The sequence below is a fragment of the Lolium rigidum genome, chromosome 2 (assembly GCF_022539505.1).
Source record: "Lolium rigidum isolate FL_2022 chromosome 2, APGP_CSIRO_Lrig_0.1, whole genome shotgun sequence".
In the NCBI taxonomy this organism is placed as follows: Eukaryota; Viridiplantae; Streptophyta; class Magnoliopsida; order Poales; family Poaceae; genus Lolium; species Lolium rigidum.
This window is the reverse complement of record NC_061509.1, coordinates 184,052,995-184,078,171: the sequence shown is the minus strand read 5'-3', so window position 1 is coordinate 184,078,171 and position 25,177 is coordinate 184,052,995. Positions and strand designations below refer to the sequence as shown.

Sequence of the window (25,177 nt, the reverse complement as noted above, 5' to 3'; positions counted from 1 at the left end):
TCAACAATCTCCTGAACAACAAAGAAAAATACTTGGTGGCGCCAACAACCACTTGGGCTAAACAGTTATGCCAACCAAGCTCGAGCAAAGCTCAAACTTGGAAACATGAACTAGCTTTGTCATCATATCAGCAGGATTATCATGCGTACTTATCTTGCATACCTTCAGTTTACCTTGTGCAACAATGTCGCGAACATAATGATACTTGATATCAATGTGCTTTGTCCGATCATGGAACATTTGATCTTTAGTAAGGCATATTGCACTTTGACCGTCAGAAAACAAGTTAATGCAAGAATCATCTCCACAAAGCTCAGCATACAAACCTTTCAACCAAACAAACTCTTTGCAAGCTTCAGCAATTGCCATATATTCTGCTTCGGTCGTAGATTGGGAAACAACAGGTTATAACGTTGCCTTCCAACTCACAACACATCCACCAACAGTGAACACATAACCTGTGAGGGATCTTCTCTTATTCAAATCGGCAGCAAAATATGAATCCACATAGCCTACGAGTCCCTCGCCAGTCTTGCCAAACTTCAAGCAAGCTTTGGATGTGCCACGAAGGTACCTGAAAATCCACTGAACAGCTTTCCAATGTTCTTTACCAGGATCAGCCATGTATCGACTGACCAAACTCATAGCATATGATAAATCATGATGAGAACAAACCATGGCATACATCAAGGAACCAACAACACTAGAATATGGAACTCGTGACATGTACTCAATATCATCATTATTACTAGGACATTGCAATGCTGACAATTCAAAGTGAGAAGATATTGGTGTACTAACAGACTTTGCATCATGCATATTAAAACGATGAAGAACTTTCTGAATGTAATTTTGCTGACTAAGAAATAACACACTAGATTTTCTGTCTCTTGTAATTTCCATACCTAGTATTTTCTTAGCAGCACCAAGATCCTTCATCTCAAACTCACTACTTAATTGTGACTTTAAAGTAGTGATCTCTTTCTTGCTCTTGGCAGCAATTAACATATCATCACCATATAACCGCAAGTATATTGGTGATCCATTAACAAACTTGAAATAAACACAACTATCATGCATAGCCACAATACCAAAGAATGCACGAATGGAACTATGCTTCACAACCAGAGAGAATACATCATTATAATCAATACCTGCAATTTGACTTAAACCTTTTGCTACTAACCTTGCCTTAAATCTTGGAGGCTCATTAGGAGACAAACCTTTCTTTCTTTTAAATATCCACTTACATCAGACGACCTTCTTTTGTTTAGGAAAGTGCACAACATCCCATGTGCCATTCTTGTCAAGTGATTGCATCTCTTCTTGCATAGTGAAATCCACTTCACGCGGTCAACGGATGCAACAACCTCAACATATGTAGCAGGTTCAGTATCATTCTCCACCTGTTCAGCACAACTCAAAGCATGATGAACAAGATTACACTCTTCAATTATACGAGGACGTGGACCTTTGTTACGCCTCGGTCTATCAATATCAATGGAACTATTTGTTTGCTGCAAAACAGGTGGTGAGTGCTGAACAACAATGTTATCATTTTCAGCAACATCATTTTCTTTCTCCTCCACGTGCTCCACCTGCATGCTAATCCTCTGTTGTTCATTATCAGAATTATCAGAAAAATCAACAACATCAGTAACATCTGTAATTGAACTGTTTTAAAACATAACTGCCTCATTAAAGACAACATTCCTGCTATGCAGAACTTTCTTAGTTTCAGGATTCCATAACTTATATGCCTTAACTCCTGAACCATAACCAAGAAACACACACTTAACAGCCCTGGGCTCTAGATTTCCATTATCAACATGAGCATAAGCAGTGCAACCGAAAACTCTCTACTGTGAATAATCAGCAAGTGAACCAGACCATACCTCATTAGGAGTTTTCTTATCAAGTAGAATCCAAGGTGACTTGTTTATCAAGTAACAAGCGGTGGAGACTGCTTCAACCCAAAAACGTCTATGCATACCATCATTGGACAACATGCAGCGAGCCTTGGAGATGATGGTTTTGTTCATCCTCTCCGCTACACCATTCTGCTGAGCAGTATATGAGATGGTGTGGTGCCTGACAATGCCTTCGTTGCTGCAATAATCATTGAAAATAGTAGAACAAAACTCCATGCCATTGTTAGTACGAAACAATTTAACTTTCTTTTCTGTTTGCTTCTCTACCATAACTTTCCACTTTCTAAAAACATCAAACACATCAGATTTATGTTTCAGAAAGGAAGGCCACACTTTTCTGGAGTAATCATCTATGATAGTAAGCATGTAATTTGCACCACCAAGAGAAGTTTTGTGGGAAGGTCCCCACACATCAGCATGCACATAATCTAAAATCCCTTTGGTGGTATGAACGGAAGCATTGAATTTAACTCTTTTATGCTTACCAAAAATGCAGTGCTAACAGAACTCAAACTTACTCAAATTGCAGCCATCTAGCAGGTCTCTCCTGTGCAATTCTGCCATACCATGTTCACTCATATGTCCAAGACGCATATGCCACATATTAGTTTTACCAGATTTATCAGGAATAACAGCAGCAACAATACCAGACAAAGTGCTACCTCTAAGAACATATAATTTTGCAGAATTCATATCACCAATCATGTGAACGAGAGAACCTTTTCATACCTTCAAAACTTCCCGAGAACTAGAGTGTTTGTACCCATCAACATCAAGGGTACTGAGAAAGATCAGATTTCTGGCCATGCTAGGTATGTGTCTCACATCTGTCAGAGTGCGTGTCATGCCATCATGCATCTTGATCTGAACGGAGCCAATGCCCATGATCTCACGTGGGTTGTTATCTCCCATACGCACAACATCTCCACTCTGCACAAACTCATAAGAACTGAACCAGTCTTTGTTACAGCAGATATGAAACGAACATGCAGAATCAAGGATCCACTCATCATTACCAGAAACACAACCAACAAACACAACTAGGCAATCACCATCAGAATTATCACTGGAAACAACAACATCCTTACCATCACATCAGATTTGTTTTTCGGTTGGTAAGTACTGTTTATTTTCTCTTTGTTCTGCAACTTCCAGCAATCATCAATATTGTGGTTAGTTTTCTTACAATACTTGCAGAACTTACCATCTCGTCCCTTGAACTTTGAGCGACCTCTGTCGGTCTTGCTCTTATCTCTGTTGTAGTTGTTGTTTCTGTTCTCGGTCCTGCCTCGGACATGCAGTGCTTCTACTTTAGATGACGAACCCTCTGCCTGCACCATAGATTTCATCTTTTCCCTCTGCTGGAGGGCCTCATAAACTTTGACAAGAGTTAGTTCATCACGGCTGTATAACAAGGTGTCTTGAAAATTCGCAAAAGAATTAGGCAATGAGACTAACAATATAAGAGCGAGATCCTCATCCTCATAACTTACTTCCATGGACAACAAATCAGAAACGATCTCTCTAAAGATCGATAGGTGATTCATGACTGACGCACCTTCTTGCAGCTTGTGCGAGAACAAATTCATCTTCACGTGCATCTTACTGGTTAGATCTTTGAACATGCAGATCGATTCCAGTTTCAACCACAGTGCCGCTGCGGATTTCTCACACAGCACTTCATGCAGGATATTATTTGATAGATGAAGTTGAATTAAAGAAAAAGTCTTACGGTCTTTCCTCTTCTCATCGTCGGTCCAGGTCTTGGCATCTTTCTTGCCAAATCCATCAAAAGCTTCATCTAGATCAGAAGATTGGGTAAGGATCGCCCTCATCTTCACTTGCCACAGAGAAAATCTCGTGGTGTAATCCAGCTGCGGTAGATCGAACTTCAAAGAAGACATGTTGCAAACCCTAGGTTAAAACCTGGGCTCTGATACCACTTGTTATAAAAGCGACAAGCAAATAACGAAGAACGAAACAAGAACACACGCAGGAAACACAAGATTTTAACGTGGAAAACCCTCTCCAACAAAGAGAGGTAAAAATCACGGGCGCCAGCCAACAAAACTTCACTATATTGGGGAGTGTTTACAAACGCCGTGGGTTATCTTATAATCTGATGAACCCTAACCGGCGGCTTACAAGAGGTATATATAGACGGTGGCATCGATTCGTACCGCGGGGGGCTGCCGCCCCCCGCACCCTCCTTCGCAGGCGTCCCTGTAGGTGCTTGGGCCAAAACGTAGCGGAGTCTGAAGTTAGCCTCTCTTTAGAATGAATTTGGATCACAATACAACATCGTCCGTCGGCATGGACCACCGCCTTCGTGTTCCTCTCCACCAGGGTGCCATCGTAGGGTTCTGCTTTCCGACGCTCTCCTCAACTGCTGATGGCGGCCGCGGCCATCCCTGTTGTCTGTCTTGTCGCCGGCATGGGATCCCAACTTCGATCAAGGACGGGTTGAAACCGGCGAAACCATCAGCCAGACCGTCTCAAACCAGCATCAGGTTTTTCTATTGCGGTTTGTACCTGTGCACCGGTGAGCCCGGCAAAAACCAGGGATACAGTGCGGTGTGGTTCGGTCTGGTGGTTTGCCCAGTTTAAGACCAAAAAATTGTGCCCGGGCTGAGTTGGAATATATAGAAAGGAATTTTTTCGATAAAGGGAATATATTAATATCAAAAGATACCAATTACACCCAGCCTCTGCAACAACGCACCACCCTAATGGCACTACGGATGCACACAGCCAAAAAAAGAAAAGGAAGTAGTTCTTAATGGAGTTCTTACGAGCGATTTGAATTTTTCCCCCGCGTCGCCCCCCGCACCGGGCGACTCGGGCGGAACCCTAGCGCCGCCGCCACTACCTCCCCCTCCTCCGATCTCCCTCCTCCCTGCCGCCGCCGGCGCGCGCGTGCGGGCAAAGCTCGTGAAGCTCTCGGCGGCGGCAGGTCTCCCTCTCGCGTCGCGCGCGCGGAGGCGGCGCTGGATCTGCGGCGGTGAGATCGGCCGGCGGCGGGGCTGGTCGGTGGCCAACGTGGTGGGATCCAGGGTGGGATCCGGGCGGCGGCCTCGGGCGGCTGTTTCCGCGGCGCGTCGCGCCGGCTGCCCCGGCAAGGGCTGCGGTGGCCGGGTGAGGCTTCGGCGATGCGGCCGGCGGCGGGGTGACTCCGATGGCTGCGGATCCGGCCTCTTCATTGACGTGGCCGTGCCCGGTGGTGGCCGGTGAGTCCTCCGCGCCCCCTCCTTCCGGCGGCTCACGTTCGGTTTTGGGGGTGGCGGACGACTCGGCGACGGGTCTGTGGTCGGTGGCGGCCTCCTCTTCCGCCGATGAGGTCGACCGGCGGGCGGCGGCGTGGGGGCCTGCCGTTCTGCCTAATAAAGGTGGCAGTCCTAGGGTTTCTCTCGCGCCAAGTGAAGATCGTTCAGAAGCTTCTTCCCACCGAGCTTGCTGGATTGTCGTGTTCCGGAAGTTCCTGCCGGCGAAATTCATTGTGCGATCAATGCCTGAAGATTGCTGGATTGGGCGTTTTCGGTCGAGCGCACCCATGTTTTTTATCTGACCGTTTGGTTTCGGAGGGAGCGCTTCGAAGCTCGCTGGCCGTTAATATCATGGAGCTTGTTTTCTTTCCATGGTGCTGGCGGAGAAGGTCATGAAAGTCAAGATTGGTGGAAGAGCAATGGTGGTCGGATCTTGGTGGTGAGATGGAACTGGCTTGGTGTTCCGGGCTTCACAGTAGCGGTATGAAAGTGGGGGCGACAACACAGGTGAAGTTCGTAGCCCTACCTTTCGGGTGAAAACCCAAGGTCCGGCCTTAATCGGTTGTGCCTGGCAATGACCTTGTTGGAGGCATTGTTTTGAGAGCGGGGGCTATCTTCAGGGTGAAAACCTAAGATCTTTGATCGGGCGACGACGGTGTTTGAGCACTGTTCCCTTCTTGAAGGCGTCGTTTTTGAAGAGTCTGTATTTCAGGTGTTGTCTTGGCGGTGGATGTATTGCTGTTGTTAGGCCCGAATATAGAAAGGAATGCCGCAATATATACGAGTTCTTCTTCTTTATCGAAAAAAAATACGAGTTCTTCTTGTGTGGGTAACAGAAAAAAAAGAGAAACGATGGCATGTCCACTGTCGATGCAAAGCATGCCAAACATGTGTGTTTAATCGTGTGTAAAGATTGTGGCCCAGCAAAACTGCGTGGCTCTTCTTCGATCGTGGCTAGATTTGGTCGTGACGGCGCGCATGCCATGCCTCTGCGCCACGTAAAGCTTGCCGCGCGCCTTCTTGGCTATCACCTTGACTTTGACGCTCCCGTCACCATCCATCCGGTCAAGATATATCATCTGGGCTTTATTTTTGATTTAGTGCACTTCTCTCCGGCCGGGAAATTTTAGGTACGGCGGTTCACTAGTTCTGAAGGAAACTGTGTACCAGTCAAAAGACATCGGCCACCACGATACGAGAGTGTGTACGTTGAACAACGTTCGAGGATTAGAGTTGACGGAGTTTGAAGTTTTATTAAGGTGATTCTAATTGCCATCCTGCTATTGTTACACTGGACTATATCGTTTGAAGTTTAATTAAGACCGTCCTACCTGTGTTCCTGTTATCTTAACATTGAACCAGGGGTGGTGGCGGAGGTCATCCACGATAGTGCATTGACTGGCCGTGGGGGATAGCTGGGGTCGGGTGGGGTTGAAACCCTAGATTTTGATCTTGATGTCGACCGCCTCCTCATCCCCTACTCGTTGCGCGGTCCGGTTGGATCTAGCGAAAGATCGCTCATGTTCTGCCTTTTCCTTCATCGATGTTTGCCTTCCGCCGGTGAGGTTTGGAGCGGCCGATAAAACATGGTGTTGGCGAGTGGCGTGGGGGCTACTAGCTCGACCTGAATAAAAGTGATGGTCCTAGGGTTCGAACTCGCGCCAAGATGATGATCTGTCAGATGGATCAAGCTGGAGTGTTGAGTTTCAGAAGGCTCCACCGACGAACTCCACTGGACAATTTATGCATGCAGATTGCTAGATCAGGTGGGATTCGGTCGTGCGCACCCGTGTTTTTCTCTGACCGTTTGATTTAAGAGGGAGTGTTACGAAGCTCTGCTGGCTGTTGTTACCATCATGGGGTACGCTTTCTCATTCCATGGTGAAGTCAGCTGGCGGAGAATATCATGGAAGCCGAGTGGTTCCAATCTTTGTGGTGACGAGGAATTGGCTTGGTGATTCGTGACTTGAAGCAGCGGTATCGTAAGTGGGGGCGACAATACATGTGAAGTACAAGTCTTACCTTTCAGGATGAAAATCCAAGGTCTAACCTTAATTAGTTGTTCCTGGCAATGGTCTTGTGCAAGGCATTATTTTTTGTGAGCGAGACCATCTCCAGGATGAAAACCTAAGATCATTGATCGGACAACGATGACGCTTGTGCACTGTTTCCTTCTTGGAGGTGTCGCTTTTGGAGAAGTCGGACTTCTTGGAGGTGTCGCTTTTGGAGAAGTCGGACTTCTGGTGCTGTCTTGGTGTTGTTAATGCTATTACAAGAAAGTGATCACTCTAGCGGAACTTTTTTTATTGTAATTTATTTTGAATGTGTGTATCCGTAAGATTACCAGGGAAATGCGTTGTTGCAGAGGCTAGGTGTAATTGGTATCTAAGCGGTATTAACATATTCCATTTTGTAAAAAAGTAGTTTGATTGCAAAAAAACAAATGTGTTCTAAAGTAGTTAGTACTCCCTCCGGCCCTAATATTTGTTCTAGATTTAAGCCAAGTGTAGACTAAAATGTATCTAGATTCATTGATTTTTTAAAGTAACCATATATTTCATTAGATAATGTAGATATCAAGAAAACTTTGCACAAAGAACCCCACAAGTAAAACTACAATTCCACCTTTGGAAACCTTGTGCCTCGTCGAATCATCCGCCAGCATCATCATCCACCGCCACCATGGCAATACCAGAGAAAGAGGTAAACTGCCGCACTACCTAAATATGGGAGACCACCTTTGCATACAAGGATACTTTTTGAGCCGATGAACTAGACCATTGCAAGCGACGAGACCAAAACTATGTGGCAGGTTTTTGAAATTTTCCCCATGGTCACGAAATCCCGACGCCATCAACTTCATCTGATGTAGTCGAAGAAGAGGAACATCGTGACCTACCATAATTCACACGCCCTACCCAACACAACTACGACAGCGGATGTGATCGCCACCCATGAGAGTATTGGACACCAACCACCACACACAAATCTCACCAGATCCACATACCAACTAGACAACCAAGCCACGCGTCCCACGACGCCACCCGTTGGAGCAGAGCCGAGATAGAAAAAGAGAGTATGGGCAGTTTATTCCGACGTGGCGCCATCGCCTCCCGAAAAGCAGCGCCTCAAGGAAACATTAGGCCTACCCCTATATACAGGCTAGAGATGGAAATCTTGGATCCCCACTCCGTTGATCGCCGGAGTGGCCGACAGAGGAGGCAAGGACCCGCGTCTGCGCTATTGAAATTGGGGCAGTGGGTTCGTTGCATAGACCACTTTCTCTATATATTGTCGTTGCCGGGCTAGACAAAAAATTACGAGCCAACCAAGATTCATTAAACCTGGGACAAGTATCTAAGTTAAAAGGGTACTTACGTCTGATCTGAAATGTGAAGGATACACAAACAAATGTTGTGATCAAGAGTAAGCAACCAGTTGTGGATGTTGGGACCCTACATGTCCCTCGTCAAAAGAAAAAAAAAAGGTCAAGTTAAAACCTAGACTAGACCGCCAATTGGATGGATGAAGCTCTCTATGAGGAATCTTATCGTTTGGCTGATCATTCGCCGGTACAAGTATTGCCCCGCGTGATGAAGAAGGAAGGCCGGTATTTACTACATGCCGATTCCTGGATGACTGTGTATCTCCTATAGAAGTTGAGCTACGTGCATGCATGGAAGGTTTAGAACTTTTGCTTTGCCTATTATAGTTGAAACTGATTGTCTTTGTGGAAGTTATTGGTTTGTCGACGCGTAATAGATCTGCTCTTCTACATTTGATTTCTAAGATCAAGAACTTATCTAGTCGTGATAATTGTTTAAATTTGTAAAAATGGAGCGATCGCAACTTAGGGTTAGCCGCTGCATGGCAAGCTTTGCGAGGGCAAAACGCGTACATCAACATCTAGGTTCTGTGCCTGAAGATGTCCTTGAGGTGCTAGACCATGATCATCTTATAATCCTTCCTGCTTAATAAAGTACTTTTTCCTCGAAAAAAGAGGAGGTAGTATTACTTTTGACTGAAATTCATTTGATATCGGTTCGAATTAAAATTGAATTGAATTGCGAAAACGAATGTTGGCTTCTGGTTGGGGTCGGACGCGACGTGCAACTGTTTTCGTTTTATGGATGGGCGTTCGACCGCTGCACCGGCTCCACCAACTCCATCAAGATCCAGCCGCCCCACTCCGCTGCTATAAACTCTCTCCCCGCTCCGCACCGCACCGCATCGGCAACTCCTCCCCAACCCAGCGAGCACACCATGGCCGGCACGTGCGCCCACGTCGAGTTCCTCCGCGCGCAGCCGTGGTGGGCGCTGGCCCTCGCGGCCGTCGGCCTCCTCGTCGCCCTCCGCGCCGCCCTGCGCCTCGCGCTCTGGGTCTACGCCTTCTTCCTCCGCCCAGGCAAGCCCCTGCGCCGCCGCTACGGGCCCTGGGCCGTCGTCACCGGCGGCACCGACGGCATCGGCCGCGCCATCGCCTTCCGCCTCGCCGCCTCCGGCCTCAGCCTCGTGCTCGTCGGCCGCAGCCCGGACAAGCTCGCCGCGGTCTCCGACGAGATCAGGGCCAAGCACCCCAAGGCCGAGGTCCGCACCTTCGTCCTCGACTTCGCCTACGAGGGGCTCGCCGCCGGGGTCGACGCGCTCAAGGAGAGCATCAGGGGGCTCGACGTCGGCGTGCTCGTCAACAACGCCGGACTCTCCTACCCGTACGCCCGCTACTTCCACGAGGTGGACCAGGAGCTCATGCGGGCACTCATCCAGGTCAACGTCGAGGCCGTCACGCGGATCACACACGCCGTGCTCCCGGGCATGGTCGAAAGGAAGCGAGGCGCTATCGTCAACATCGGCTCCGGGGCTGCCTCTGTTGTGCCATCCGATCCGCTCTACTCCGTCTATGCAGCCACCAAAGCGTAAGTTCTCTCGCACGTTTCTTCTCGAAATTACTGCCTCCCTGTGAGCATAGTATGCCACTTTACCTACTCAATTTGAGATACTACTTGATTTAGCAAAATGTTTGCTGTCATCCGGTACTATTCTAGGAAGGATTGGGGTAGGGAATCACAGGAAGCGCTTTCGGTGTGACTTGTTAGTTCCACTGTCATCATACTCATCTCCGATTTGTATATACAAGCAGTTGGTAACTGACGCTGTACCACAAAATTAGGATTGTTTTGCTTCATATGCCTTTAGCATCTGCAGATCTGTGGCGAAAATCTATATACTCGATTGTGAATTTGGATGCATACAGAGATTCACTCAGAAATTGTGATTACATTGACAGCAGAGAGGTTACTAATTTGTTTTCCTCTTCTTCAGGTACGTCGACCAGTTCTCAAGATGCCTCTACGTCGAGTACAAGGGCAAGGGGATTGATGTCCAATGCCAGGTAACCACTAATCTCCCTTTCTCTTAGATGGCTCTATGTCGCATTCAAATGAATTACTGTTTGTCACCAAAAAATAGCTTGGTTGTCTAGTTCTAAATTTGCTGACCGCTACGGATATATCTGAGTGTTACATATCTAGATGCGACTGATACTCAGACAAAGGTTCTGTCAGTATGAAATTGTCATTTTCTCATCTTCAACTTAAGTTCGTGCATTCATTTTATCAATCCATATATGCCTTTTCCTCCGTTTGTTTATTGTTCGAAATTCGGTCCTGTAAACGAAAGTGCTCCGTCCTTTCTCAAAGCAACATGTAGATAGATACACCAAATAAATGAGTTGTATATCAGTATCATTATGCTGTTAGCACGTACTACGTATTTTCCCCTGGAGGATTTTGAAAGTCTATGGAAAGCCAATCAACTGAATTGTTTCTCCTGCATGTTTGTTTAGAGATTATCTCATGTTTTGTCTTCCGTATGAAGCTCTAACTCCTGTGGTCTATTCAGGTGCCCTTGTATGTGGCAACAAAGATGGCATCAATCAGGAAATCTTCCTTCCTTGTGCCATCTGCTGACACCTATGCTCGTGCTGCAATTCGCCACATTGGCTATGAGCCGAGGAGCACACCGTACTGGCCACACTCTGTTGTGTGGTTCTTTATCTCCCTTCTACCAGAGTCACTTGTCGACAGTATGCGCCTCAGTATGTGCATCAAGATCCGCAAGAAGGGGCAGGCTAAAGATGCCATGAAGAAAGCGCAGTGATGATTCAGACGCTTGTTCATTGTTGAGATTTGCATATTCCTTCAGTCACGTGTAATATGGACCAGTACTTCTAGCTCTGTTGTCGGCATTTTAGTTTCATTACCCTCCCAGTACGCTAGGTTGAAACTGCTGTTGTTGTTCCTTCCATGGTTACAAAGAACAAATCTGTAATCGTTCATTTCCCGAATGTAACACTAGCTGCACTCAAGGTGGAAATGAAATTAACTAAGTCGTGTATTGGCTTCAATAATTATTTTGCATTCGTATCTGTTTAGCTGGTTGTTTTGCACATTATGATTTCCTTCCAAGATGGGATTCCGTTCCGTTCTTGCAAATTTGATCTAGAAGAAACAATGGGTATCCAGGTTACACCTACGCTTTGAGCCATCTGGACATCCTTTAGTTTCTTCTCCCATCTGGTTCTTCAAGTCTTTATCCGTGCAGCTTCAAGTTTGTAATTAGCCAGGTACCTTGTAGTAGCATAGAATTCCTCCCCTGAGACGTGGGACATGAGAAAGAATATGGCAAAATATTTCTCTTCACAAATTATTTCGCACAATATCTATGTGAACTGTGAAGGCACAACACAACACATCCTATAATCACAGCAAAATGTATATCTCACTTTTTTCTCCAGAGACATACTGACTTTTGCAAGTTTGCAACATACTGCTCATGTATCAGTGTCAACTCTCTGTACAAAGTTAGTGAAAATAGCTCGCTCAGGAAACACATATGGACAATGGAGATCTTCTCTTCAGTCTTCACTGCTCTTCTGAATATGCTGCATGGGCATTGTTCGTAAGTTGTGCCTCTTGATCATTGCCTCGGACGCTTGTTGCTCTCCCCATTGATCTCTGGCTAAGCATTCTAACTACGCCGCTCCTCAGCCTCTGGAACTGCGATCCACTACTGACAGATCGGCTGCCACCCATCGCCCTCTCGTGCTCCTCTGAAAGTGCTTTGACAAGGTCGTCGAAACGGCGCTTGGATGTTGGGTACCTTAGTATTGACTTTGTGATCCCTTGCAATCTTGTATAGGAGGATCAAATGGATCAGAAAAGAAGTGTGATAGTCCTTTTGCAAATAGGGAGAGTGGTGGACAGATGTACCTCCGGGCAAATGCGTCTATTTCTGCTTGTTTTCGCTCATTCAGGGATGGCAAATGTGGAAGAGTTGCCTTGAGGCGCTTTGGGTCGCTGATCAACAACACACGTTTTTGAAGGTACACTTCCTCCTCTTCTGTGAAATTATCGGCTTTGATTTGATCTTTGATGACCATCAGAGGGTCGAAGAACCAATCAAATATTGCATTCTTAGGCCTGTTGTCAGATGTTATTTCACAGCCATCTCCTGCATATTTCACAAGGTCACAAGGCAAGTCAAGCTAAGCCGTAATGCCTCTTGATTCTTTATTGCAGAAAACCATTGTTATTACTCACTTAGAAGTAGGCCATCAGAGTTTGCCTTCGCAGACCGTAGGAGTGCATTAAGAATAACATATGCTGGCAAACCAACATTAATTACTCCGCTGCCAACTTTGCCTGACTTTGTTTCTTCAATATCTTCCTGTGTTATCACTCCTTCAGCAACCAGAGCCACACCACGGTGCTTACAATCTTCGAATAGTTGATCTAGCGCCTACACAACAATATAAATTATTAAACTTCAAAAATTAAGGTATTGAATACATGATAAACCGCAAAATATTATGCGGTGAACGCAGTGTACCAAAATCTCCAAAGCCAGTCACCTTAAATGGATTGAACTCTTCAAAGCTACTCTTAAATGACGTAACACGAATTGGAGCTTTCCTCCCATCTTGCTTGTCCTTGAATGAGGCAGGCCTTGATAGATGACCACTTTCTGCGGAAGCTTGATTTTTCCGATAGTGAAACCTAGGCACGATTTTTCAGTTAACTTATTTAATCAGGGGCAACGCAAGGACGATACTGAAATATGGAATGCATTATTTGTACCTAGGAAAGCAAGATCCTGGTGCCATGTCAAGTACATCATTTGTATACTCATCGAAGATGGATACTGATGATATTGCATAAGACAGTCCCATGAAAAGCGATGATTCCTGCCACATCAACAAGACTGTAGGAGTAAGCTTCACGACTTCACTGCTGATAAATTAATTCAGCTAACACTTGGTGTAAGAAGTAAAAATGTATTTTTAAGATCAATAATTCTTGTATATACCTGATAAACCACAATGGCAGCATATACACCTAGGGGAACACTGGAGATGATGGAGGCTAGGAAGGCTCCGAAAACAGCAAATGGCCAGAGAAGAATAGCCAGACCAGCGAATGGCACACAAACTGTCTCCAGAAAAGGTCCTTCTCTGCCAACCAGATCTTCAATCAATCGCTTCCATCCTTTGAAAAGCATCACAGGAAACTTGTAGACGGCTATTAATGTGAACATTATTCCATCCACTAAGAGTCCAAATGCGCCAGCAAATACTGCACCAGGAATGTCAAGCACTCTGGAAAATGCAGAGTTAAATATTTGATTTTGCTATACATAATTCTTCAAGAAGAAAACGGATCAACATATGGTATAAGATGGAAAAGCTAACACACAGAAACTTTCAACCTTCTTGCAAGAAGAGAAATAGCTAAAGAAGAAGAAAGCATACCTTATCTCAAATGGCTTTCCACCAGGAGGTTCATGAAAACGTAGATCATCCATAAATGAGAAATATGAATCCAATAGCATGTCTTTCAGATCCCTGACTACTGTACAACCTCCCGTGATAGTGGTCCACGTTCCATCCTGCATTTCCATGTAGTTAGTCATGTAAAACAAGTGATCCCTTGTTCTTGTACGTAGGGCGAATTATGACCATCCACTTTTGAACTTGAAACGTAAATTTCTTGTCCAATATTTTCTGATAGTAAAATCGGAATTATAAGAAAGTGCTTTTGAATATAATCCCATGGTACTAATTTTCATTAACATAACACACATTATTGGATTAATTGTTGGTCACCGAATGGATTTAGACACAAAATGCACTATATTTTGAAAACAAAGTGAAGGGGTTTAAATAGCACAATTTCAAAGTAGGAGATTACAAAATGAAATCATAAATATACCACAAAACAATGAACGAGTGGCCTTTCTTTTCCTTCGCCGACTGCATCAAATGTGGCCATTACTGGTGCTAGAAAGCCATAGGCTAATCCAGCAAGTACACTTCCGACGATGCCAACAATCAGCCACAAGACTAAAATCCCAGATGCAGAGATAAGAAGCAGAAGCTTTACAACAGGTCCCACCAGCTTGGTTCTGCCTTCATAAAAAGGTGATTACTGGTCAGCAACTCATCACATCTAAGTACATAGATTCATTACTTGAGATGTTCTTTGCAGATAGATTCGTGCAAAACCGTGAACGCTACCTGATGATGCAGTAGTATGTCCAAATCACATGCACAGGCCATAATCCCAGAACGAGTGCCGAAATTCCGACCGCCATGATAAGACATGCCCATGGACCAAACAGAACAGCTGTGATGGAAAAAATTAACAAGAACAGAGGAATGCAAATCAGACTGTGAAACTAAATAGGCGTTCAGCGAGATGCCCACTTTGATTTATAGAATTGAAAGATTCATATCACCCTTGCGGTCATTTACTTTGAATACCACAATTACATGTATTCCCTTCTATACCACTTGAATTCCCAGATGCAATGACCAGTAGCAACCAGTCTACATCCCACACACAGTTCTGAGATGAATAAATCCATACATACAAAAGCTGAAGCAGGCAAAACGGCTTCGAGTTCAAAATGTTAACGATTATTTCCAAAAAAAGAAATAAAACTATTACCTTATATAAAGACATGTGAATCCAGCCAGCCCATGTTTCGTTTCAGAAAATATGCAGGGCCGGCCCTAGTGGGTGGGCAGGGTGTGCGGCCGCCCAGGGCCCTAAAAATCTGGGGGCCCAATCCTAGAGCATCTCCAACAGACGCGCTATATAGGCCGCGCGGCATAAAAACGTCCGATATAGCGCGCGCGGGACAGAATCAGGCGCTCCAGCAGGCGCGGTAAACGGCGCGGCGCTGTAAATTTTTTAGGGCGCGCGGCTTTTGCACAATCCGGAGCGGCATATCCGGCGCGTTGGCTACGACGCGCGGCATCGCTCGTCCAAGCGCGAAAAGCCAACGGCTGGAAATTTCCTCCCCGCGCCCGCGCCCTCATTTCCCCACCTACCGCCGGCGCGAAATCCAGCCGCCGCCGGTCGACTCCGCCGCCGCCCCGCTTCTGCGCGCCGCCGCGTCGTAGATCCGCGTCGCCCGCACCTCCTCCTCGGCAGCGGCGGACGCTCCGCCGCGCCTGTGTCGCTCGCGCGGCCGTCGGCGACGAGTTGCAGCCGGCGGTCCTTCTCCGCCGCCCCCTCGCGCCGCCGTCGCGTTCTCCTCCACGCAGGCGCCGACATGTCGTCCTCGTCGTCCTCGAGCAGCTTGCTTGCAACTTGGCGCGCCCATGGTGCTCGCCCATTTGCTCGCAAGGTATGAACCTCCGCCGGCCGGCCTCTACTCGTCAAGTAGCTACAATAGTTTATAGTGAATTAATATGATACATATGTTTGTAGAGTTCCTCATATGATTCATCGGATGACGAGTTCGACCAAGAAGAAGAGGAGAACATATCGATACTATTAGCATACCGCGCCGTTAAGAGGCCAAAATTTGGTGGATCGGTGTTTGGTAGACAGAAGTTGTGGAGAGAAAGGATTGAAGGGCATGAGAAATTGATGCGGTCGTATTTCAATGAGAATCCGATATTCCCCGAAAGCTATTTTCGGCGGCGTTTCCGGATGAGTCTCAACTTGTTCAAGCACATTGCGGCGGAGGTCACCAAATATGATCGCTTCTTTGAGCAAAGGAGGAATGCCGCCGGAGAACTTGGCCATAGCACATATCAAAAGGTGACCGCCGCCTTGCGTATGTTGGCATATGGTATACCGGCAGATCTTATTGATGATCATTTGGCCATGGGAGAGAGCACTTCTATCTTGTGTGTGAAGCGCTTTGTCGTTGCAATTGTCAATGTCTTTGGCTCCACATACTTGAGAGCCCCCAATGCTCAAGACACGGCAAGGCTTTTGGAGATCAACGCCAACCGGGGATTTCCCGGTATGCTTGGTTCCATTGATTGTATGCATTGGAGTTGGAAGAATTGTCCAGCGGCATGGCATGGACAATTCAAAGGCTACAAGAAGGATGCCACCATAGTACTTGAAGCGGTGGCCGACCAAGAGACTTGGATATGGCATGCTTTCTTTGGAATGCCCGGATCTTGCAATGACATCAATGTTCTTCAACGGTCACCACTAATGACAAGACTTGCAATGCGGGAAGGTCCATTGGTGGAGTTTGAAGCAAATGGCCGCAAGTACAACTATGGCTACTTCCTCGCCGACGGCATATACCCAAGGTGGCAAACATTTGTGAAGCCAATTATTCAACCAAGAGGTAAAAAGCAAACTCAATTCCACAATGCACAAGCGGCGGCTAGGAAAGATGTAGAGAGAGCATTTGGGATTTTGCAAGCCCAATTTGCCATAGTTAGAGGACCGGCTAGATTTTGGGATCAAGAATGCCTTTGGTATATCATGACCGCGTGTGTAATCATGCACAACATGATTATAGAGGATGATCGCGGAAAAGATGTGGATCATACCCACTACGACTTGATGGGGGTTCCCGTGCAAGTGACGAGGTCCGCACATAGGATTGCCCAATTCATTGCCTCATACCATGCCATTCGGTGCAACGACACACATGATGATCTTCAAAAGATCTCATGGAAGAATGGTGGAATTGGAATGGACAACAATAGTTCCATATTTGTTGTATTTGTTTGAAAATTATGTGTTGTATTGTCTCAAAACCATGTTGTATTGTTGTATGTGTTGTATTTGGTGTGAAGTATTGTTGTGAACAATGTATTGTATTTGGATGGTACAATATATTTATGAATTTTTATATATTGTTTGATCTTCTTGGATGCATATTTGTGTGTGTTTGCTGTTTGCGCCGCGTCCGCGCGCTGCAAAATGGCGCGTCCGGCGGAGGTGCTATTTTACCGCGCCAACGCGCGCTGCAAAATGGCGCGTCCGGCGGAGGAAAAAACGTCACAGCGCGCGATATCTGTTTACCGCGCGCGGATTCTTGGTTTTAGCGCGCCGCGATATAGCGCGTCTGCTGGAGATGCTCTAAATACATGTACCTGTACATACGTTGCCTATCTAACTATGCTCAGCTGAAACTAAATATGCCTACCCGGCTAGTATGAATCGTATTGGTTTCATCATTGTTCCAAACTAAAACTACTACGTAGGGTCGTTACTAAGGATGAATTCTATACACCAATTATTAATGATTCACAAAAAAAACTCATTATCTTGTACAAAAAACCTTGGAATAATGTAACAGCCATTTCAGAATATATGGTTACCCCGCTGATATGAACTATTGCTGGGTTCAAACTAAAAGTAGCACATAGGGTCGTTACTAAACATGGTATCTACACACCAAGTAACTCACTTCCAGATTTAGATCTTCTTTTGTGAAATTTACGGATGCTCGGAGAAAGTAAAGGAAACAAAGCATCCATAGAACAGGGTGATCAACAGAAGCAAGCAACCACATGACGGAATGAAATGCAAATAGCTTCCCACAAATATCTCTTTAGTCTACCATTCTTCATAAAAAAACATCATCCAATGCAATTCCGGTTCATACTTTCCTAGGACAGCAAAGAGGAGCAACCAAGCAAAGCGAACCCTTAGTAGAGCAGGCGCAGTGCTCACCTTTGATGATCCCCAGGAGAAGAAGGCCACAGAAGAATGGCAAGAACTTGAAACAGCTCCAGGCAGAGGCCCGGAACCCAGTTGCCGGCTCCATGACAGCCTCGGTCAACCCAAGGCCTAGCTCAATTCCCTTTCTTATGGGAAAAGTTTGTTTCCTTGAGAAAGAACCAATCAAAGTTATCCAACCCCACCAGCTTGGCAAGAAACAAGAACGAGACAATGATTAAACTGAGCTTGCTTCCAGGAAGAATTCTCAAGAGCCCATGAAGAAACAATCCCGAAGCAGAGGTTGGAGAACTGGAAGCGGCGCCTCAGGAGGCGCCAAGATGGGCAGGAGAAAGTGGGGTCCCTGCTGACCGCTGTTGGTGGTTGGAGTTTGGCGATAGCCGGCGGCTTCAGGATTGGGAGCGGGCATGGGCGGTTAACTGATGAGTAAACAAGAACCGGCACGAAAAGGGAAGCTAGAAAAGTAAGTGGCAATAAATCGAGGGGAACAAAGTGGAGCTGGCTTATTATTAGCAGCCGCTGTTCGCTGTCACTGCTGCGGCTCGAGAGAATCTGATGCCAAGGAACTGGGAGGGAGGCAACTGGAGCAGAGCTTAGCAGAGTTTTCTTGCGCGATTGATTGCTGCCTGCAGCAGGGGGAGGAAGGGTTGTGGGGAAAGGGACGGGACAACGAATGGCCAGAGACAGATGCGTCGTTCTGGCACAAACACATGGATTGGGGTCAATGGTCAGAATTCAGATTTCTTAGTTCGCACTCGATTGAAAGGATGCTTCATTTGAATCCCAAAACCGAAGTTCTCGCCTAACGTTGATTTTGGTGTTCGAACATAAATTTGGTCGAGATATGGTACATACTACAAATTACAGCTGGGCATGGGCAGCTTGGCCCGGACGACCCGGCCCGAAAATCCTGGGTCGGGTTTGCACTTTGGGCTGGGTTCGGGCTTGATTTTTCAGCCTGAATGTCGGCCGGGCGGGCTCGGGCTTGCAATTTCTGCGATTTAGGCAAGGTTCAGGCCGGGCTTGTCGGATCGGGCCAGACTTTTGCCAATTCGGATCGGATTTGGGCTCGATTTATAGGCCCGACGATCAGGCCGGGCTGGGTTCGGGCTTGACATTTTAGCTTTGGGCTTTTTTGGGCTTAGCCCGAAACCCGGCCCGGCCCAAGTTTTGCCCATGTGTACTACAAATAGGTGTTAGCTGCGGTCCAACCGGTACAACGTTGTATGGCTCCCTTTTTTGGTGCGTCATCCCCATACCGGAGGTAGACAACTTTACCACCTATTTGGATGTGTGTAATTGTCACTGCTTAAAACCAATCCGTGGTTAGAGCATCTCTATCAGAGTTTGTAAACGTGCAAACTGTAAAACGCGAGTTCGACCACTGAACTCGTGTTTACATATCGAAAAGTGTCGGCGCAGATTAGAACGCGTACAATCAAACTGTAAAAAAACATATTCTAAAAGATGCCACTAGACCTATCTTTTTTTTTTCTTTTTCCCTCACATCTTCTTCTTCCTCTCAAATTTCCCATGCGGCTCTGCTCCGTCCCGCCCTGGCCGTGCCGCCCCGCTCAGTCCCCGGCCGCGCCGCCCTGCGCCAGCCCCGCCGCTCCCCCGCCCCGCCCCTCCCCCGCCCCGTGCACCGCCCTGACCCTACCCCTGTCTCGCGCCGCCCTGCCTCTACCCCGTCTCGCGCCGCGCCGGCCGCGCGCCGCCCGGCCTCGCGTTGTGCCGCCGCGCCACGCCCGCCTCGGCCGCGCCCCGCGTCGCCACGCCCCGCCTGGGCTCCGCGCCACCACGCCCGCGCCGGCCGCGCCGCCCAGCCCCCGCTCTCCGCCTCGCCCGCGGCCCCGCCCGACCCTACCCCGGCGAGCTCAACCCCGCCCCGCCTCGTCACGGACGCCTCCAGGGCCGCCTCGGCCCTGCCCGACGAACTCGTGGCCGGCCGGCTGTCCGCTCTCTCTTCCTTGAGCTCGCAACGCAAGGCCCCGCCAAAATTTGGTTGTCCTCCGGCCGGATTTTGCCTAATTTTGGTCGTATTTCGGGAGTCCTCCGGCGGAACTGCATTGTTTGGAGCTGAAGTTTCAGCCCGCCAAAACGCCACTGGGAATATAGGTTTGCCTTCGGTTCGACTTTCCGGCCTCTACAAATAGGGGGCAGAGTTTGGTTTTCGGGCTCGGCCTGAATCTTTTTTTCGGTTTCATCCCGTTTACAGTAACTGATCTGCGTCGATTTTCGAACCAAACCCGTAAACCGACGTTTATTTTCCGGTTTGCCCAGTTTACGGGCTCCGCTAGAGATGCTCTTAGATGGTTAGTAGGGTACTAAACCTCAGGACTTCGTCAATCTCAAGATCCGTCATATCAGTTTATTGAACTCAGTCTTCCGGAGGTGCTTATAGAATAGCATGCGTATGTGTTTATAGAGAAGGGCGTACATACGTATTTCTGAGCATTGAGTTATATTTGGCAAAAAAAATTGTTACTACTTTTCGCAAAAAGAAAAGGAGAATCGGTGAGTGATTAGTTTTTTCTGCAAATAATAATATCTTGTAAATAGCATCATAAGTTGAAATATTGGGAAACTCTCATTTACAACTAGTTGCACCCGCATCCCATTAACAGATGTTGAACTTTTAAAAGAAATAGGAAAAAAATCTAGGAGATATATTATGTTGTGCATTATGCATCCACGAAGTTTCGTAGAAAAATTCTGGCGTGCATAAAAAAGACGAATGGTTTGTGAATAGTTATGGAATACTATTAACTTTGGTTTTTTCTTTTTTCCACATGTTACATATGATTATATTTTGGAACGAAATTTTATATGTGGACAAGATACAATATAACCCATGTCAACGATTTTATTTTACATTTTTGAAAAACTCAAAAGTGCGATATTTGATAATAAGATGCGGCACAAATTCCACGGATATAATACTGGCAGAATTTAGTCAGTGAAAAGATGCACTATCATGGTAGACCTAGGCCCTTATTGGGCTGGTTAATTCGAACAGTGGCTAGGTCGATTGCAGCTAAGCTTGGTTGGAGAATGGGTCGACTGAACACATGTGTTAGGCCTTGGGGGCATGTTTACACATCTTGGTAGCACTGCAAATCATGTCTATTAGAGCATCTCCACTTGGCCACTCGGCCCCCTAAAAACCCTCTAAAGGGCTATGAGAGCGTCGGTGCTAAAAACCGCGTCCAGTCAAATTTCCTAATTTCATTTTGATGCCGACGTGGCCTGATAATAAATAAATATGTTTTTGGATTTTTTGTTGTAGTTGAAAGAAGTAAAAATATTTTTGTGTTTTTGAAATTAAGTAATTCCAAAAATGGAGTCAAATAAAAGCAAGTAAAAGTTGTTTCTTGTGATAAAAAATGGACCGGGGTTCATGGCTTCACTTGTCTACTCTCTCATAAAGGTGTGGTGGCATTAAAAACATGATTGATAACTTAATATTGATGAAAATTTGAAAGTATAGAGATGGTAAACCTAGAGGGGGGGGTGAATAGGTTTCTACAAGTTTTAATTCTTTCTTTGCAATATTAGGCTTTGCGGAATATAAAGGTGAGCCTAATGCAAACTAGGTGAAGCAACCTATATGAGGATACAACTAACTCGAGCACGAAGGCTCTCACGAGCGATTAAATCACAAGTAAGGAGTTCGGTTAGAGATAACCAATAGCACGCGGAGACGAAGATGTATTCCCGTGTTCCCTTGCTTTGCAACAAGGTACGTCACGTTTGGAGGGGTGGAGGTCCCACGAAGGATTCCCCACGCCACGAAGGCTCACCCTATTCTCCGGAGCCTATCCCACGAAGGAATAGCTCACTCACTTGTGGTAGACTTTGAGGTAGCCTCCAAACCTTCACAATCTTGCCCGGAGCAAATCCACAGCCCGGATGCTTCCGGACTCCTCTTGCCCACCTAGGGTTTTCAAGGAACCCTAGGAAGAAAGCTTCTCGATGAATACAAGGGGGAATGAGATTTGGCTTGGTAGAACAGTAGATCAGGTCCTCCTCTAACGATTCCCCGGAGGGATTTGAGTTTGGGTGGAGGAGGAGGTAGATCCGAGGCTTTTGGTGTTTCTAGCAATGGAGTAAGAGAGAGAGAGCTCAAGAACAGCTTGTAGTGTAGTGCCTAACCTGTTCAGAGGTAGGAGAAGGCCTATTTATAGTGTTCTTCGAAATATGGCCGTTGGTCACTTGCCACCTCAGCTTTTCTCTCGACAAACCCGGTTGACCGGACCACAGACCGGACAGCCCGGTGGTGAGGCCGGTCGGACCGGACCAGCGACCGGATTCCCTTTGCGTCGTCCTGGAGCTCCTCCGGTTGGCGGCCGGTTGGTGCCCGGTTGGCGACCGGTCGACCGGGCCGCATGCCGGACTCGCCGGTCTGTAGGCCGGCTGACCGGTCGGCAACCGGATCTGCTATGTCCTCGTGTGGAGCCCGGTTGGCAACCGGACGACCGGGCCGTGCGCCGGAATCGCCCCGGTTGGCGACCGGTTGACCGAGCAGCACGCCGGACTGGCCGGTTGCTGGGCCGGTTGGACCGGGCGGCAGACCGGATTTCTGTTGTAGACCCCTTTTCGATTGTTGTTGAAGTGGGGGTCTCCTTTAGCCTTCTTGTTCATTTGATACACCATTTATGCCTCTTTGCCTAACACCCGAGATTATCCTTATAAACATATTAGGCCAAGTACTCTAGCACGGTGTCATTGTTACCAAAATAATGGATAAGGGTAAAATACCCTTACAATCTCCCCTTTTTGGTATACGATGACAAACCGAGCTAGAGTCACAAATAGATATTATGATAAGCTCGAAACCTTGATTCCATATAAGATATTACGACAGCTCCCCCATAATGTGTGCACTTGGAGAATTTGCGTTTGAATGCAAAGTGCACCATTTGTGGAACATGAGAAGCTCCCCCAATATCTTTAGGAAACAAGCATGGTATGGAGATGTGCATATCAAGATATATAAGCATAGCACACATAATCATCCTAACATAGAGTAGCACACATAATAGTCGTCCATACACATCCATACACGAATTATTGGAAGTAGCAAATGGTTCTTGAGAAATCAAAGCAAATGAGCACAAGCCATATAAAATCCAAATAAAGCAACTCCCATGGCTTGTGACAATCAAAGAACCCCGTGGTCCTAGACTCTACTCTCTTCTCCCCATTTGGCATCGGAACACCAAAAAGGCGAAAAAAAGAGGGGAGATGCTATCGCACCCATCAATAGAACTGATGCTCGGAGGAGTAGGAGCTCTCGCCATCATTGCGGGCAGCCGCATCACCTTCATCCTCATCACCATCGTCATCAACAGGAGTAGGAGCACGAGCAGTCCGAGGAGGAAGGCCACCATGAGCGTACATGGAGAAGTCGAAGTTCTGGATCATCTCGTCGGTAAGGAGAGGCATCTCCTGCTGAGGTGCTACCACAGGCTCCATCTCAGGTCCAGAAGGAGGAACAGTGTGGTTCCGTGAGGCCATGAACTCATTCTGTCGCCTCCGTGTCTCCTGGTTCACAGTAAGGCTCTAATGTGCAACATCATTGGTGTTCTTGCACATTTGCCACATGCTGGAGAAGAAGCGAGCGGCACCATGCTTGGAGCGCCGAGAGTAGCTGGAGCTAGCATCATGATCATGGTGTTCCTTGGAACGGCGCTCAGTGGAGGGCATCATGGAGGGAACGTCCGGACGAGTGGCCTCCTGAGTGGGTATCCTGAATGGGTCCATGATGATTCTTTCACCAAGAGTGTTGAGAGGAGCGGGAACAATGTAGTTAATGAGCCGCTGAACATACTGAGCATAGTTGGGAGTCATGCTGTCTATAACTGCACGCTTCAGTTCACAGTGGATAAGATCACAACCATCAATCTTCCTTACCCCGAAGACATGGTCCTCCTTGATCAAGAGAGCAAGAAGAACACTACATAGGGCTTGAAAACCAAGAACTCCAAGATTTCCCAAAATAGCTTGAGAGGGACCAAATCCTTTGGTGGAGTAGCTCCAAGGGGCCCGATCTATGGTTTGGTGGAGTTTGGGAGGTTTCTTGTGGTGGGAAAGCCCTAGAGCATGTGGGAGGTGATGGGGGCGGCGGCAATGGAGGTGTGGAGGTTTGGGGGTAATGAGGAAGAAGACCCCAATGGGTATCCTCTTCCACTCATAACAGGTCGCGCGGCCGGTCGGGCGCCTGGTCGACCGGACGTGGCGCCGGCTGGTCCGGCCCAGAGGCCGGTCCGACCGGGCCAGAGACCGGCCACGGGCAAAATGCCCAGTTTTGTCTCGTTTTGCCCCTATTCTTTGTGTAAATGTGTGTGAATGCTCAGATGATGACATGTACATATAGATAGATAGATGATGATGAGATGAGCATAGACATGGGATTGGAAACACAAAGTTCTCTAGGCATACCCATTGGAGAGAAAATCCAAACAAGATGTAAATAGCAACAATGGGCATGATTCGAAGTATATATCAAGAATCATAAGTCATTTTGAAATGAATTTTGCAATAAGGTCATTTGGCCTTATATAGTCAAATCAAGTTGTAATGAAGGCTCAATGAGGGGCGGGGGATTACTCCCCTATGTGAAAGCGCAAATGTCATGAGACCTCGAAGAGACATGCTTGGGTCCATATAATGACATTGGGTCTATTTATGTTGCACACATAGGTATGCATCTTACCAAGACATGGTAGGATGACTATCCCCATATGTGCTATGTCTCTAAGCTAGATAGCAAGATACATGCAAGAATATAGTGCAAGAAGTTAATCAATCCAAGTTTTTAGGATCAAGAATACCAAGTTCTCCTCTCAAGTTAACAAAGCGGGCTTCATCCAAAGGCTTAGTGAAAATATCCGCCAATTGGTAGGTTGTTCCCACATGAGTGAGATCAATATCCTTATTGGCAACATGATCACGTAGGAAGTGATGGCGAATATCAATA

General features: G+C 46.8%; 2 protein-coding genes across 2 annotated transcripts; one reads left to right on the top strand and one right to left on the bottom strand.

Moving 5' to 3' along the window:
• The first annotated feature begins 9,440 nt into the window (after positions 1–9,440).
• LOC124692690 (very-long-chain 3-oxoacyl-CoA reductase 1) lies at positions 9,441–11,600 on the top strand. Its single transcript, XM_047226117.1, has 3 exons — positions 9,441–10,107; positions 10,514–10,583; positions 11,093–11,600. The coding sequence occupies exons 1-3, from the start codon at positions 9,458–9,460 to the stop codon at positions 11,348–11,350; spliced, it is 978 nt and encodes a 325-aa protein (XP_047082073.1). The 5' UTR covers positions 9,441–9,457; the 3' UTR covers positions 11,351–11,600.
• A 268-nt stretch (positions 11,601–11,868) lies between these two features.
• On the bottom strand, positions 11,869–18,867 carry LOC124692691 (uncharacterized membrane protein At3g27390-like). The gene is made up of 10 exons (XM_047226119.1): positions 18,190–18,867; positions 14,766–14,874; positions 14,461–14,653; positions 14,001–14,137; positions 13,559–13,847; positions 13,330–13,436; positions 13,104–13,248; positions 12,793–12,991; positions 12,463–12,703; positions 11,869–12,382 (listed from the first exon to the last, which is right to left on the bottom strand). The coding sequence occupies exons 1-10, from the start codon at positions 18,281–18,283 to the stop codon at positions 12,115–12,117; spliced, it is 1,782 nt and encodes a 593-aa protein (XP_047082075.1). The 5' UTR covers positions 18,284–18,867; the 3' UTR covers positions 11,869–12,114.
• Positions 18,868–25,177: the final 6,310 nt, after the last annotated feature.

Coding starts and splice junctions, on each gene's coding strand:
- LOC124692690 (XM_047226117.1), top strand. CDS start 9,458: ATGGCCGGCACGTGCGCCCACGTCGAGTTCCTCCGCGCGCAGCCGTGG. Junction 10,108..10,513: donor GTCTATGCAGCCACCAAAGC/GTAAGTTCTCTC, acceptor CCTCTTCTTCAG/GTACGTCGACCAGTTCTCAA. Junction 10,584..11,092: donor GGATTGATGTCCAATGCCAG/GTAACCACTAAT, acceptor TGGTCTATTCAG/GTGCCCTTGTATGTGGCAAC.
- LOC124692691 (XM_047226119.1), bottom strand. CDS start 18,283: ATGGAGCCGGCAACTGGGTTCCGGGCCTCTGCCTGGAGCTGTTTCAAG. Junction 12,992..13,103: donor AAGAGTTCAATCCATTTAAG/GTGACTGGCTTT, acceptor ATTGTTGTGTAG/GCGCTAGATCAACTATTCGA. Junction 12,704..12,792: donor CTCTGATGGCCTACTTCTAA/GTGAGTAATAAC, acceptor TGAAATATGCAG/GAGATGGCTGTGAAATAACA.